The sequence below is a fragment of the Filicampus tigris genome, chromosome 11 (genome assembly GCF_054856515.1).
Source record: "Filicampus tigris isolate MCC_2025a chromosome 11, RoL_Ftig_1.0, whole genome shotgun sequence".
NCBI classification, from domain to species: Eukaryota; Metazoa; Chordata; class Actinopteri; order Syngnathiformes; family Syngnathidae; genus Filicampus; species Filicampus tigris.
Window position 1 is genome coordinate 14,240,933 of NC_141227.1, and position 16,015 is coordinate 14,256,947.

The following is a 16,015-nucleotide window of genomic DNA, read 5'->3' on the forward strand; positions in this document are numbered from 1 at the left end:
CAAGGCGAGTAGACATACCGTTGGCTTGGTAGCCCATGCCCAAGATGACTTCGGGAGCTCTGTAGTAACGCGTCACCACGTAGGGGGTCATGAGGAGGCCCGTGGCAGCTGTTCGAGCCAGGCCAAAGTCCAAAATCTTCAGTGTGCAGTCTGACTTCACCACAATGTTACTGGGCTTGAGATCCTAAAGAGAGGGAACAACAGTCAGTCAAACAAACGAGTGGATTTCACGAGAAGAGCATAGTATATAATGGAAATCACCGACCACAATTTCACTAAATTGGTCCGAAACGCAGCATCCTATTCATTTACTAAAAATAATTTGCCTTTGTGCATCTATCCATACCAACGATGTATAGTGAGGGCAGAACAATGCTCTTCTATTAGATTGCTGAACCGGCGTATACCTGTTGCCATTAATACAACAGAATAATAGCATTGCGTCATCAACGGGATGAGATTTCACAATGAGTATGTACATTGGTGAGTTAATTGATGCAAGATAGGTAGGCCGACGTCTTTTGGGGCAGATACGGTGCTATTTAATTATAATTCCACCATTTTAAACTAACGGACTGGCCCACAATTCAGAGGTGGTAGCCCATTAATCAATTTACAAAACTGACAAGAAACTGAACCAATCAAATCAGTAGCAGAGCGATGTGGTCGCCCGGAGTCATGCGGCCTGGCGGGAGTCGCAAATCTTAGCCTGGGTTGTTTGTGGAAGTTACGGACAGTCTTTGCTACATTTGCATGTACACATTAACTCATGGTACAGTGTTTTTTTTGTTTCAAATCAAACTTTTAGCATTTTGCAATGAGTTTGGAATGATATTAAAATGATAAACATTGTTTAAATTACACTTCTACTCTATTGATGGCAGGACTCGGTCCCTATCACCTGTGAATAACGAGGGATTACTGAAAATGTTGTCGAATATAACAAGCAGGTTCCGGTAACAAACTAAGCTCAACTGACTGTCTTTTGAATGACATTGAATCTATGAAGAAAAAAACACCAGCACGGAAAAATATGAATCACCCAGTGGGAGATCAACAGGATGACATTCATCACAAATTGTACCAGCTGTGTCAAATATTGCACTGGGCTTGTGGTCGCACTCACACTGTGTCACTTCTACGGTTCCAGGCATTGTTATTTAATTAACAATAAATAATCCTTCATAATGGGATGCAGCATTGTTGCACCTTTCCTGGATTTTCGTTGCTTATTTCTCCTTTTTCGTTTCTGTTATGCAAGATAGTGGTTATCATCAATAACTGACTGGAGAAACTATCACTAACATGGCGCGTCATCAGTGCGCCGCGGCAGCCCACACACACAATGCGGCTCACCGCACTTTGCTATGTGGCCCATGTGAAAAGGCATTCTCACGGTTCTGATAGGCCCAAATTTACCCGGTGAATTATGCCGGCGGCGTGGAGGTGTTTGATACCGCACAGCATCTGATAGAGCAGATAAGAGAGCCTCTCGTGGTCCAGCTCCATCTGAATGACCTGGCACAGGTTGGCGTCCATCAGCTCCATTACCAAATAGCTGAAAATGAATCAAATCAATTAAAAGGGGAGATGGAATTGCTTCGTTTTGCTAAATTGTACAAACAACATGAGCCACTTACACGTCTTGAAATTCTTCTAATGATTTTTGGGGTGTAAAAACATTTAATAGACCGATGATCTGTGGGTGTAAAAATACATGAATTAGACATTTAAATTGGCAATAAATCACATGTGGTTTTGTCTTGTCTCAAGGTAGGAGAGGACATTTGCAATCACCCGTGCACAACACGACACTGAATTATCAACTTTTCTGACTTTGTATCTTACTTCAAGTCATCCTGTTTATTTTTTCAAAGTGGAAGTTATCATAACTAACTAGCAGAAGTTACTAGCACATTAATTATTCTTCGCAAGCAGGTCGCTCACATGTACGTGCTGGTGCGAGCAAGCATACCATTGGTTTTAAATTTTGAGGTTGTTTTGAGCAGATTCTGTCACACTATGTGGTGCTAATCAACATGGCAGCAGGACACATCATACCGGGACATTTGCATACGTACATTTTTGTGATTGACACATTTCATGAGGACGAGCTCTCTGAACGCCCTCTTGGCATGCGTCTGGTTCTGAAAGGGTCGGCTTAGCTTCTTGATGGCTACGTTTCTCTCAAGGACTTGATCATAAGCAGAGCTAAAGAGTAACAAGGACACACAAAGTCACTTCTACTACGATTCAGGAACCGAAGTCTTAAATCAAGACAAGGACGGGCTTTTTACTTAATTAAGGTTACTGTTTTTGTAATATTTGGGAATTGGGAGAATGTGTTGGTTGGATTGATGGATGATGTTTTGAACTCCTGTTTTAATGGCAGTGTTGTATTTAGCAGAATAACTTCAACAATGAATGTAAATAAAATTGTATTGTATTGTATTGTAAAAAAAGAAAAAAATCACAATCACTCACCAAACAATTCCCTGCGCTCCTGATCCAATGGGTCTCAAGTTCTGGTAGCGCTTTAATACCGTGAACGTCGAGTCTCCGACGTCGATGCTGTAGAACTCTTTCTCTTTCTTGTTTTTATTCATGGTGAAATCTTCAATCACTGCTCTCTGTGCATCCAAAAATGTCCTCTGAGAGCACAGAAGGCAAATAAAGGAAACGAAAGAGAGAAATTAGCCTTTGTGGCAAAGGACGCAGTTTTCGAGCACAGCTTGCAGAATTACAAATGGGAGACGAACGCAGCAGTTATGCCTGGGCTGGTCAGCAAACACGGTAAAATGGAAGTTTTGATATCATCAGCAGTGACTGCCGAAGGGCAGAGCGCCACGAGGTCAACTCCATCACACCAAACGTCAATCTCACAATTATTTATCAAAATACTTCAGCCCTAATTAAAACACAGCTTTTTCAGATAAAAAAGGGTTTATGATAGCCCAAGTTCAACCCTTGAATACATTTATTTTCAATTTCTTTATTTCCTGCGGGAAAATTGTTCCAATACACAATCGTGACGTCGCCTGAACGCATTATTTAAAATTCAATGTAATGCTGTATCTACGTCCACAGTATATGTGCATGTTTATGCTTATTTTTTCCCCTCCATTTAACAGGTGAAGTATTCAGTCTTTAGTTTATCAAAATTGTCGTTACATGTCCAAAATCCAAGTACATTCCACCTGTCAAAAACGAAAAAAACAAAAAAAAAATCTAGATTTTAAAGCACTTGTGGGAGTCCTGTAATCTAAGAAAACCTCCCTCCCTACTTCCCGCTCCTCCACTCTCGCCAACACGCAGTCCATATGAGGAATATAATTGCCAGAGAAAAATGACTCAGCTCTCCCTCCTGTTCGTCCGACGTCACAAAGACGTCTGAAGCATCCGCCTCGCTCATCACATGAAAATAGACATGCTTGTGTAACACAAGACAACAATTACGCAGCATTGCAGCACCTCGAGGGAAGAGGAGCCTGTGCTACTACTACTACTGAGGTCATTATAGTCGTGTGGAATAACGGCAATCCATCACAATGACTGAAAGTCGGGTCAGTGTAGGGAGACAGTGGCAATAGTCTTTGGTAACCTCCACGCTACTGTGTTGGTATGAATGCCTTTGCATTGCGCATACAACTGCACGTTATCCATCTATCTATCTATCTATCTATCCATCTATCTATCTATCTATCTATTATTAGATTTACTGAGCAGTGTAGCAGCCAAGTGGTCTGGACCTCATGGATGGCTTTGCAATAAATTAAATGCATGGGCTTGGGCTGCTTCCTGGAATGCACTTCCTGCTACATGCATCTGCATGTAATCATCAGATTAATGACCTCCTGCTTATAGGACAAATTTGTACTGCGACATAGGGGGTTTCAATACAGACACTGAGCAGACACATTATTAGGTACGCCTGCGCAATCATTGCCATCTGGTCCATCCCGCCATGTAATACTTAAAACAAGTAAAACAGAAACATATAATATATCATAAAAAGTAAATTTTGGGAAAAAAAATGCACGTTCCATCTTCCAAGTCCTTTTACTCTGGCATTCTCGCTACATACAGTATTAACACCATTCCACAATTGTCAAATCCAGCATACTTAGTTAAAAATCACACTTTCCTACCATTTCCAACATCATTTCATCCTCTCCAGATTTTGCCCTCATTTGGGTTGTAGATGATATGATGAAGCTTACCCCAGCTGACTTTGGGTAGGAAGTGTAAGTGTGTGTGCGTGCGTGCGTGGGCGCGTGTGTGCGTGTGTGTGTGTGTGTGTCGGGTGGGGAGGGTCACACACTCTGAACTGGTCGCCAACCAGTCGCTGTATGGATGAACAGCCACTTCAAATTCTCTCATGTATATTACAATTCATTCTTCAATTATTCCACTTTGTAAAGAGTTATTGTAAACCCACACAGAATTATATTTGTATTATATTGACCCACTTGTGTAACTGAATTATGTAACAAACCTATTAGATAATGGTAACGATAGGATGGGCCTCGTTAGATGCTGAAGATGTAGCTACTATTGCAGCAGGTGCATTTCCAGTACTCACTATTATTTATATATCACTGCCGTCGGGCCAAAACCATGCCTCCAAATGAGTCACTTTTCAGGAGTCCTCAAAAATGTTTGTTCAACCATTTGAATTGCATGATGGAAGAGAGCACGCCATTTTCAAAACTTTAGATTGGTCAGTAATGTTCTGAAAATCTGTTTTTCCACCAAATCCCTTCTTAAAACACATTGAACAATAGTTGTACACTTCAATATTTTCAAATTCAAATTCAGAAGTAATTGTGTACATGTAATATCATGAGATGAATATACAGTATCATAATGGCCCTATGGGGGAAACCATAACCACGAAAGGGCTGCATCGAAAATGAGTTTGACACCACTGCAGTGTACAGCGTGTCCTTAAAGTCTGGTCACATAGCCACTTGACGACTTTATGTTGCTATTGCAAAAACTTCACGACAACATTTGCATTAAAAACGTTGCCAATCCTCCTGAACATGTTATTTGTTTATCTTCCAGTTGACTAAAATGTTGAACATCGTCTTGCAAATGTGCATTTTTGCACCCAGTAGCCTATAACGATATGACACAATACAAATCAATGACATGATATAAAAAGATAGTCATAGATGACTTTTCATGGATTAATAATGGAAGTATAACACCGGTAAACCACATCTATCATCATTAAGATGAATGAGGTTAATGGGCTCCTCTTCCTCACACGAATTAACAAGGGTAGCGACTGGTATTGCGAGTTAACCTTGGCCACATGACCCCCCCCCCCCCCTCCCCTCCTCCTCCGGCTGATCCTAGCAGGAGGCTGCAGGCAAACCGCAGCGGGACAACAGGAGCCATGCATGAGCACACATCATAACACAAGACCGAGAACAGGAAGACATTATAGCCGAGGGAACGATGTCGCCATACAACGGGCCTACCGGCATAGGGCGTTTCTTTATGTGGCTGAATGCTGCGTTCGCGGGATTAGGTTAAAAAAAAATCAAAAAGAATAGCCAAGGATCTGCGTGTAGTACAAGAGCGCCTGAACACGTAAAATGACACACGACCCTCCCCCCTCCGCCAAACAATAAGCACGTCCGAGTAAGGAGCAGGAGCCGGAGAGGTGGGCTTCTGATCCTTATCTTACCTCGCTCGTGTAAACCCGAAGGTGGATCCCGGCGGTGCGACGAGCCGCTCGAACGTTCCGGAGCAGCGGACAGTGCGTGTGTGCCGCCGGTCAACGATCGATTCCGCTGGGCGCCTTAAAAACACATGACCTCACCCGATCCACTTGCCTACGTTTCCATACGCCTGCTGCTACTGACAGGCCCGGGAGCAGAGGGGGGGAGGCCCACCGCGCATGCGTACGAATACGTCACGGCTCCACAGAGACACACCCACCTCTATCAGCCCTTCCTTCCGCCCTATTCATCTATCAAAATGATCACACGTCTATCCATCCAAAAATAGAAAATACACTTAATAATAAATACAACACCAAATACATATATAAAATTAATCAATCGTAACATGTTATAATATGTTATAAGATTAGGTAGGTGCCCCTGCACCTTCTTATGAGTTTAAGAATAAGAATTGGCTCAAAACAGGGCGTCCTTAATGCTCACCTATGTCAGAGAATGTAAAAACAATATTTGTGGGAAATTGCATTATGTTATTTACTGTGCCAAACTAAAATCTTTTGGGAATTCATGATGATTATTTCCACCCATACACACAAAGTGCCCATGTTGCAAAATATTCACAGTACTGCTGACCATTCAAATGCACACGCACCTTCGTGCAAGGTCACAGGCAATACATTTGAAATGTAGACTGTATTAATTTTGCCCTTCTGCTCCACATTTGATTGGATGTCAATGAACAGAGCTTCCTGTACACAAGGTAAAAACATATTACAATCAACACCCAGTGCTAGAGAGACCCTTGCACTGCATCTAATACGATGGAATTTGATGGCACTCAATCAGAAATTCTGCCCTTAAAAATATAATAATTCTCAGACTGGATTGACACTATTAGAGAGGGATATTCAATATGACACCCTCCTCAATCAATCAATTCATCAATGAAGAGATTGATGACACCACCAATTCACCCTCTGTTTTCTTTCTTCATCTTCGCAAGACATTTTGGACAATTCTATTAGTCCAACTTTGCGGGAACGGTTTGGGGAAGCCCCCGTTTTTGTTCCCTGTGAGCAAGACAATGTGGACCACAAAGGCATGCTTGAGTTTGCACAAAGAGTCTATCTGAACTCAGTAAAACACATTTGGAAATGAACTAAAGGTACTTTATTCACTTTAATGGGCCATATAGTGATAGAGTGGACCCAGTCTGGTCCCCGGGCCTTGAGTTTGACACCTGTGCATTCTTTTAACAATAATCTTATTACTGTATTAGTTAGTTAGCAATAATTGCATGCAATATCGTCTCTGACCGTTCCATGAATACCTCTTTGACAATTGTCAATCATCTTTGTTTTTTTTTGGGGGGGGGGTTAGGTTTATGCATTAGATCTGCATTGTGCAGGTTAGTGTATTTAACGCGGCAGAGTAGTCCAACCATCCCTGCAGCCACCTGAATCTCCCCCCGGTACCCGCTGCGCATGATGCCCCTGCAGGGCCTGCAAAGCGTCGCATAGTAGCGCCACCTGGACGTCCCGGTGCAGACTCCCGCAGTAGGAGCCGTCTTACCCCTTGTTCAAAGAGAGTCCGCAGTGTTATGATCATTGTGCCGGAGCGCGCGCAGGCAGCCAGGCAGACAAGCAGGCAGCCCCTGGCCGAGCTGGTTCGTCCTTCCCGGAGCTCGGGTACCGCGCACCTCCCACCTGATCCTCCGCACCGCGAAGCCGTCAGACGGATTAGTTACATCGGCGTGGCTGATCTCTCGCTTCCCGCTATTGGTGCTTCTGACTTGTCGCCGTCAAGCCGCAAGGGCTGATCCAATTATGTGTTTAGCGTCAAGGTGCCAATAATAGAACAAATTACAGGTTAAAAAAAAAAAGTTTGAGGTCTTGGAGGCGGCGGTAAAAGAGCAATTGAACAAGGGCTCCATGACCGCTTTGACGCCGCCAGCCTGGAGGTCCGCGCCGAGGACGAGCCGCTCATCCCGGGGAGACGTCGAAGCAGCGGGGCGATGATCGGGAGGGTTATTTTGGATACTTGGTGGTGGGAACTCTGAAGACAAGCATACCAAACAACACTGCTGGGTTACATATGTGACCAGGTAAGCCTGAGATAGCATGCATCTTTGACTGTGGACTTCTCACTTGCAATTGAACCTGTGAGATTTACCTTAAGCATGACTCTGCCATCAGGCCCTTTATGATGGGGTATCTGTCATACATTGTTACTAATAACAGGAAGTTAGAGGATCTACAGCCAAGATAGTTCCCGTTTCCCACACAGCAGCATCTCTCCTCATGTGGCTGCTGTTATGCGCTTGTAAAGTAGATTAAGGATGTCAATAACATGGTACAGTTGTTGGCCCAAATCAATATGCCACAGTGTAGACATCTTGTGTATTAGGATAAAGCCCCTGAAAGGTGCAGTAGCAGAGAAACCATATATCATGGGGGAAAACAGTCTTACAATTATGTTCCGGAAAGTCAAGAAAGTCAGTGTATGCATGTCTCATCTTCAGTGCACGTTTTAAATTACTTTGACTCCAGTCATTGCAAGGATGGATGCACACAGAGGCCATAACAACAAACAACAGCTAAAAGTTTTTGTTTTTTTAATGTTCTGCTGCCGTTGTTTACTAACAATCAGTCTGACATGAGTAAGCGTTGAATAAGGGCCAGAGTAATCAGGTTACTGTGATATTGATAAGGATTATAACAACAACACTCACATTAGACCGGTTGAAGCAGGGGCCACCAAACAGTGGGTCAGGGTCCAAAATGGCTCACTGGTTAGTTTTTATTGGGTCAGAGAATAATATTGCAAGCTATTCTGTTGCGCATCATTGAGTTACACAATTTCTTGTCTTTTTAACTCACGTTTGTTGTAATAAATTCACTTGTTCTGTGTCATGAGTTTATGTACAGTAACGCAAGTACTTCATGAACTTTTAAAGTGGATTTAATGATGCCATGTTAATTTCCAATTGTAACGTTTGATTTGCTGGTGTAAGATGCTGTTGTACAAGCATGAGATGGCAAGCTACCACGGGATCATGTCACAAAGCTACACCTCCCTCACAGCCAGCCGGAGGTCACAAGAAAAGCCTATTAGGATTTGGGCTAGCACAGACAGCAGCGGGCAGGGAAACTAATAGATTAAGACAGGGGTGGGCAACCTATTTCCTGGTAAGGGCCCCTTGAGTTGTTTTTTTTTTCATAAAGTCCTTTGAGGGCCATAGTAAATGTATGAAACTTTTGAAACTAATTTGGTGCGTTATGTTAGGGTTATCTGTAACATGACAGCAAATTATTCAAATATTTGTGTGTCATCTTCAACGCCGTTTATCCTGTACAGGGTCGCGGAGAGGGCCTATCCCAGCTGACTGGGAATCGATTCCACGCTGCCCGCGACACACATATATGTGTACTAGTTAGGATGTACAAGTTTTAAGGGACAGGACACCCAGTATCATCAATCAACGTGTGTGACAGTTAGCACATTTGCCTCACAGTTCTGAGGTTGGCGGTTGGAATCCGGGCTCTGGCATTCTTTTGAGACCACTCGCACTCCAATAACATTCTTCATTAGTTCATTGAATTGTCCACAGATGTGAATGTCAGTTTGAATGATTGTTTTGACATGTTCCTTGTGACTGATTTGTGACCAGTCCAAGCGTGTACCCCGCCTCTTGCGCAGAGTCAGCTGGGATAGGCTCAAGCTTACCTGTGACCCTAACGAGGACAAGCAATATAGAAAATGGATGGATTATAGGAGGGATGTCAGAATTGTCGAGGTGGGCAAAGAGTGTTGTCCCCTGGGTGCCTTGCTCATGGGCATCAACTAGCATCTCTCCGGCATTTATTTTTGGCCCCAGCAGGACTTGAACTGTGACCTTCCACACCCAACGACCTTTACAGATTAGATACTGTCGCACAAATGCGGTTGCGGGCCATCCATTATTGTGGCTCAGGGCTGTATATGTGTGTGCTCAGGTGACACGCTTGGAATGTGAGCAGGATGAGCAGCACATTCGTCACATTAGCGGAAGTACTGGAGGCCCGAGGGGGGCCTCTGCTGGAGGAGGAGGTGTGGGCCCTGCTGCTGGCCACTGCAGGGTGTTTAATAGATGCCTCTGATAAAGGTACATCCGCATCCAAATGGGTATTTATTATTCACAGCTGCTAGGCATTGTGTTGTTACTTTTTTTACCCCCCTCAGGTCAAAATAATATGTGCAATATCATAAGCCCCGCCTCCTTGCTGCTGTCAGCTACCGGTAGCTTAGCATTTAAGAACTGTGGCCTATCAGAGGAGGCGTCGACCTTCACTGCTCCAGAGATGCTCCAGGGCCGTGCCAGCTCAACCAAACCTGCCATAGAGAGGGTCAGTGCACGCCTCATCAGCAAACATCACATCACTGCTGGCGTACACGTTTGGCATTGACATTGTTATTGTTTCTTAACATTTAATGTCAACTACTCAAAGAAAGCTGATAAGTTAGCAATGCCATCTAGTGGCTCGTCATGGATCCTGCACCTCTCAGTCACCATTGCAAAGAGGTCCCAGATCCAAAGCACTGCAGTTATCATCCCAAAATTATTCACTCCAAATTTGAGGTTTTTTTTGTGGCAAAACATGTCAAATGGCAAATTATAAAAATATTCATGAGCAATTTACCAAATAATCTTTCAGTATAACTCATGAACAATTTGGGGTTTAACCGTATGTATCGCAGTGCTCCATAGCAGTGATTTCCAACCAGTGACTCCCAGCACATTAGAGTGTCCCATGAATTTATGCAATTTCATATAACCGGGTCAAAAATATATCTTTGTTCATCTATATATGCTAGTGACATATAATGACAGCCAGAACAATTAAATGCTCTTCCTCTGCATGGCATAGGTTACAATTACCGTAACCTCTGTATTATCCAGCGCATCTGTAATTTTTTCAGTATATGTACTGTTTGTGATCATTTTAGTGTTGTGCTGTGATTTTTTTAAAACATAAAATACGCACCCAGGCTCAATAAAAGTTGGGAAACAATGCTCTATAGAGCAGGGATCCATAATTATCAACTTAAACCAAATAGATGCCACAAGCACTGCTAGAAGCAAATAAAGGGAATTATCATAATACTGTAATGCATGTAATAGATGAAAATAACATTCTGATAAGTAATTATTAAAAAGTGATTTTTCGGGGGGAGGGGGATAGGAAAGAGACATCATGTCAAGTAAATCATATGCTATAGCTCTGTGGGTTAAAGCATTGAAGATGATTTCCTTTTGTTGATTTTTGTTGCACAGATGCTGGTGTATTCTCTGGGAATGACTCTCTACTGGTCAGTTGATTTTCACCTACCTCAAAATCAGGTGGGCTCTTATCATCCACAGATATTATAGTGGAATCAAACGCAATGTATGTATCCAGAAAGCGTTGTCAGCGCTACACTTCTTCCACATGCAGCAATATTCTAAAATGCATTAATTTAATTTTCCTTTCAAATTCTAGAAACAACACGGACCACAATGGCAATGTTAAAAAGTTGGGGGGAAAATGAAAAAAAGAAAAACGCCAAGTTTTTGTGAGAGAACACAAAGAGTGTGGGGTCCATAAAGTTTTTTTTTCTTCCATGTCACCTTAGGGGCTCTGTATCTTATCAATTAAATGCATAACCGACACAAAACTTGCTTCATGTTTGACGAGCTATCAGCTAGCTTAAGTGTCAAGTTATCTTATCTATCTTTGTGGATTTTGAAGCGAGCAATTATTTTAGAAATTGTCATTACTATGTCTGTAATTTTTGAGTTTCAAACCTTGCATGTTGCTGTTCTCTTTTTTCGGTTTCATTCAAACATATTCCTTGCATCCACATTTAATCAATTTCCAAATATTTGGAGCGCCTTGCCACCTTCCTTCCATCACTGCAGAAAGACAATTTTCAAGTCTTTCTGTGGAAGTGTGCGTCATATCAGACTGGGTTGCCAGATTTGAGTGAATGAAATAAACTTTTTTCATTCTTTTAAAAAATTGCAAACAAAACACAGATTTTCAGCTATTAACAAGATGATTTGTCAAGTCGTGTAGTCCAAGTGAGACAAGTCGAGTCTCTTGAATACCAAGTCAAAGAAAACAAGTCATTCGTATTTTTTTGCCAAGCAAGTGGCAAGTCCTAAAAAGGGTGACTTAAGTCTGACTTAAATCAAGTCATGTGATTTGAATAATCCATCGCTGGTGTTTACAGCCGTTGCTCAACTATGTTTCCCGAATTTCAAGGGAAAAAAATGAATATAATACGGTTTGGAATATGGCTGTAACATGAAATGCAGAAAAAAATGAAGCTGTGAATCTTCCGGGTGCATTGGACTGTACCCTGTACATACCTGATTTATAACGTCCCCTCTCAGCCAGTCCAGTTGAGCGACCACCTCAACAGCCTCCTCCTCAGCATGTGTGAGGACGTGTCCCATCGCAGGCTAACTGTCAGCTCCATCCTGGAATCCTGCGAGTGTCGTCAGAAAGCCTCCGTCTTGCCGCCATCTGCCGACGTCATCAGGCAGCTGGTGGAGGAGGTCTTCAGTGAAGCGGTGAGTCCGCATGTGTGAGCCCGTTTGGGGGCGTTCGCTGTAGCCTATTATCTCACAGGTCCCTGTTCCCTCAGATGGACCATGGCTCTGACAGCAGCTTACCTCTGAGTGGGCGGAGCCAAATGATCAGAGAAAGGCTTCATGGTGAGTCAGTGCCGGATTTGGATCAGGGGCGAATCTAGGATCAGAATGCCAAGCATTTTGTAGATTGCAATTCAAAATATAACAAATAACAAAATAAGAGGAATACAATCTACAATGATTTTGATTTTTGTATGTAGTTATTACTATACACATTACTCTGACCATATTAATCTGACAGAAAACCTATTTGTGACAACTCAATTTAACAATGGTTCATTGGTCAAATGCCTTTAGTAAAGACCACCATATTCATTGGAAAGTATCCCGCCCTTCAGAATCATCCTGTGGTAAAAATCAAAGTGAACCACACTTCAAATAATAAATAAATGCATATAATTACTACTATAATCAGTGGTCCTGAGATGGAATTAAGGGATTAAAAAAAAAGAAAAATGATGGTCTCGATTCGCTCTTATCTCCATTTTCGTATCTCTAGCTGAGCAATTAGAGCAAGCGTAAACTGCACAGGTGTTCACCATTGTTGTGAACTCAAAATGGATTTATCGACTATTTTGCCTCTGTTATCCAACTCACTTGACCGCATGGGCTCTACTAAGTAACGTCACACAGTAAGAGGCTATAGGTATACAGAATTTTAACACAAAGAGTGCAGCAACACACGTAGACCAACAATACTCACAGGGGTGTATTCTTTATCCTCTGTGGAAAACGACTAATATTACTTCCGTACTGAGAAGCTGATCCCGTCTCCGTGTACAGTACACCCATGTGTTTGTCTTACACTGCCACCAGGTGGCCAAGGCGTGCACACTAGAATGAGCAGCACAATGTGCATTGAAGTGAAGCAGAAAGTGTGACACAAACAAATTATTATTATTATTCTATTTACCGGTATTAAAATCTCGACTTTATGCTTTTAAAAAGTGAATAAGTCATTGATAGTGTAGTGGTACACGCGCCCGAGTTGTGTGCGGGCAGCGTGGGATCGATTCCCGCTCAGTGATGGTGTCTGCGTGTGTGCCCTGCTAATAGGGTTGCATCAGGCGTAAAATGCTTTGCCAAATCAATGATGCGAATTCAGCGTGCACAAGGCCGAAAGGATAACAACAACATGCTTTTAAAAAGTATAATACTATGGTGATAATTTTCTCAGATCAATGGCATTTCCATTGATTTCAATCTGTAATTTGATTTATGATCATGAAATTAATCAAACTCATATCTCAATGTAGCATTTAGCTTGATGATGAGCTAGACAGAAACACCTTTGCCAAAACCTTACCTCAAACAAATTGTTTATTGCACAGATTTTGTCTTCACCAAACGAGTGTTCAGGTTGACAGGATTAAAATCTTTACTTAAAGCAAGTCTGGGATTAGACTCTCGGTAGAGATAGCAATCGCATACTGACCGTGGGCTTTAGCCTCACCTTCGTTGAAATGAAACACACATTCATCTCACCATCATCATCATCATTATCAAGTCTAACCTTTTTGACAGGAAGGCGAGGGCCATTTGCAGACTTCACTGATGGTTGTCCAGAAAGGAGAAGATACTCGACAGACTCGGACTCAAAGTCAGGTAAATTCTTGTTGCCCACTAAGGACTATGTTTTTTAATTGTCCCACAAGATTATTGCACCACATAAAATATATAAAAATATGTTAAGAGAATGTAGAAGTAAGGTAAGGGTGTAGTGGAAATTTTTTTTCACCATAGAAAATAATGAATTCATCTGATCCAGGGTCAAACTGTAACCATCATAAAAGCAGTATCTGTACAGACAATGTTTTAAGTAACATTTAAGTAACAGTAAAAAGTAAAGCATTCCATTGCTACCATTGGCTATTTTACTAGACTACAAAATTCTATTTTTTTGGAACCGCCCTGCCTGTACTATGCAATGTGTTAATTTTGTGTTCTTCTGCTTGAAGCTGTCCTTCCAGGCTGTTTACCTCAGAGATCTTGGAAACATCGACCAAGAAGCTCACCCACAACTTTGTACCAGTCATCTTTGGAAAGGCAAGTACTGTATTCCATTTTGGCTGTCTTTGTATGCGTGTCTGTGTTGACTTTGACCTTGAATGGTTTCAAATTTTCCACACCCACCTCTTCCCTCCCGGAACTCAGGCTCCCGCGAGGGGCTCGTCACAGGGACAGCACCTGCAGTTGGCTCGGCCGGAGCCCCCACCACGACGTCTCTCCCAAGGCATCGGGCAGGTCTCACAGTCCTTCCATCACCTTCAGCGAGTCCTCCATCAGCCTGAGCCAGAGGAAAACAAAGGTAAGAAAACATATGATTAGAAAACCGGTTCCTAGGCTAACATACTGTACATGCATGCAAGGGGGCTTTAATGAGGACATACATGAACATCTGGGAAAGCTATTTTTATTATTTTTCTGTCATGCGGGGATCATAGGAAAAGATAATGGGGGTTAAGCATATGGGGAACTGGATTTAGGTATATTAGAAGCACAGGGGCACAGTAATGTGTTCATTATTCTGATCATTATTATCATTTTCTCTTTTTCTTAGCAGGCTTTAGGTCCAGAGTTTATCCGAATGGCTGACGAACAGCAAATCGTTCTTGAGCTTCCGGGATCTATTGTGGTAAATCAGTTGCCTTTTTTTCTTACATACACCTATAGAATATCGCATTATCAACTCTATAAGGCATCACTCTCATGTTGGATCTCATTAGCGTTAATGTTGTGTGTTTCCCGTGCAGTCGAGAAAGGGCCGCTTGTGTTCGTCTCAGAGGGAAGTGACGGTGGTGCTGCCAAGCGGACAGTACGTGGTGGTCCGTTGCGATACCAAGTCCCGTGCGAGGGATGTGTTTGACATGGTGGTGGCTCACGCTAACCTAGTGGAGCACTTCTACTTCGGGCTTGCCTTTCTCGACGGTACAAGAAGTCATCATGCGTTTAATCGATTAGCAGAAGTGCGGAAATTGTAGTAATATGGATTGTTCATTGAGAATCAGCGATACTGATGTTGTGAAGTAACATTTTTGCCTTAAAGCAATTAAGTAAGATATTAATAACAAAAAAATGTGAATGTTATACACGTTGCAATCTCAGTAACACCTTGCAATAGCTTTTTAAATGGTGATAGCATTTACTGGCTTTTCACTTATTGGACGGGAGGCGTGTCAATCACTGTAACGGCACAACTGAATTCTTTTTTGTGTTCATACATTATTTAGTTGTGTTTTTTGAAATGTTAAAAAGAAAGGTTTGAAAGTTTTATTTAGTTTTTCCAACAAAGGCCTTGTATTTTATTTTCATCTGGGATAATACAATACAATACAATACAATTTTATTCAAACAGCGCATTTCATAACAGCTGTAACAAAGCACTTTACAAACAATAAACAATAAGTAATAAACAATAACCCAAACATATTTCTTTCAAGAATATGTTCTATGCAAGCCCACTAGTTGAAACAGGGCATTCTGATAAATATTGCGTTTGTGAAATAATTGTTAATCCACTCGTTGACCAATCACAGCTCAGATTCAGAAAACAGGTCAGCCCTGATTGGTCGTTGTGAGCAGTTGTGATGTCATTTTCAGTCGGCAGAAGACAAAATGGCCGCCCCCAGAGATGGCTAAAAAG

General features: G+C 42.2%; 2 protein-coding genes across 6 annotated transcripts in view; one reads left to right on the top strand and one right to left on the bottom strand.

Annotated features, from left to right (window-relative positions):
• Positions 1 to 16,015, bottom strand: part of mapk8a (mitogen-activated protein kinase 8a) — a 78,353-nt gene that overhangs the window by 7,488 nt on the left and 54,850 nt on the right. Inside the window, exons 9-17 of one of the 4 annotated variants that reach the window (XM_086046054.1) lie at positions 14,506 to 14,659; positions 12,394 to 12,469; positions 12,088 to 12,264; positions 7,269 to 7,751; positions 2,485 to 2,651; positions 2,082 to 2,211; positions 1,641 to 1,699; positions 1,420 to 1,558; positions 19 to 184 (exon numbers count right to left, since the gene is read on the bottom strand). In XM_086046054.1, coding sequence (XP_085902180.1) covers positions 19 to 184; positions 1,420 to 1,558; positions 1,641 to 1,699; positions 2,082 to 2,211; positions 2,485 to 2,651; positions 7,269 to 7,304 — 697 coding nt within the window. In that variant the 5' untranslated portion in view covers positions 7,305 to 7,751; positions 12,088 to 12,264; positions 12,394 to 12,469; positions 14,506 to 14,659. The other 3 variants (XM_086046051.1, XM_086046052.1, XM_086046053.1) reach the window with 3 other exon arrangements.
• The window catches only part of ptpn20 (protein tyrosine phosphatase non-receptor type 20), a 33,312-nt gene continuing 24,455 nt past the window's right edge, over positions 7,159 to 16,015 (top strand). The window contains exons 1-11 of one of the 2 annotated variants that reach the window (XM_086046044.1): positions 7,159 to 7,800; positions 9,692 to 9,840; positions 9,918 to 10,081; positions 11,011 to 11,076; positions 12,112 to 12,291; positions 12,366 to 12,435; positions 13,897 to 13,977; positions 14,331 to 14,418; positions 14,527 to 14,680; positions 14,936 to 15,007; positions 15,126 to 15,300. In XM_086046044.1, coding sequence (XP_085902170.1) covers positions 9,717 to 9,840; positions 9,918 to 10,081; positions 11,011 to 11,076; positions 12,112 to 12,291; positions 12,366 to 12,435; positions 13,897 to 13,977; positions 14,331 to 14,418; positions 14,527 to 14,680; positions 14,936 to 15,007; positions 15,126 to 15,300 — 1,174 coding nt within the window. In that variant the 5' untranslated portion in view covers positions 7,159 to 7,800; positions 9,692 to 9,716. Of the gene's footprint in view, positions 7,801 to 9,691; positions 9,841 to 9,917; positions 10,082 to 11,010; positions 11,077 to 12,111; positions 12,292 to 12,365; positions 12,436 to 13,896; positions 13,978 to 14,330; positions 14,419 to 14,526; positions 14,681 to 14,932; positions 15,008 to 15,125; positions 15,301 to 16,015 lie in introns of both variants that reach the window. The other variant, XM_086046043.1, reaches the window with a different exon arrangement.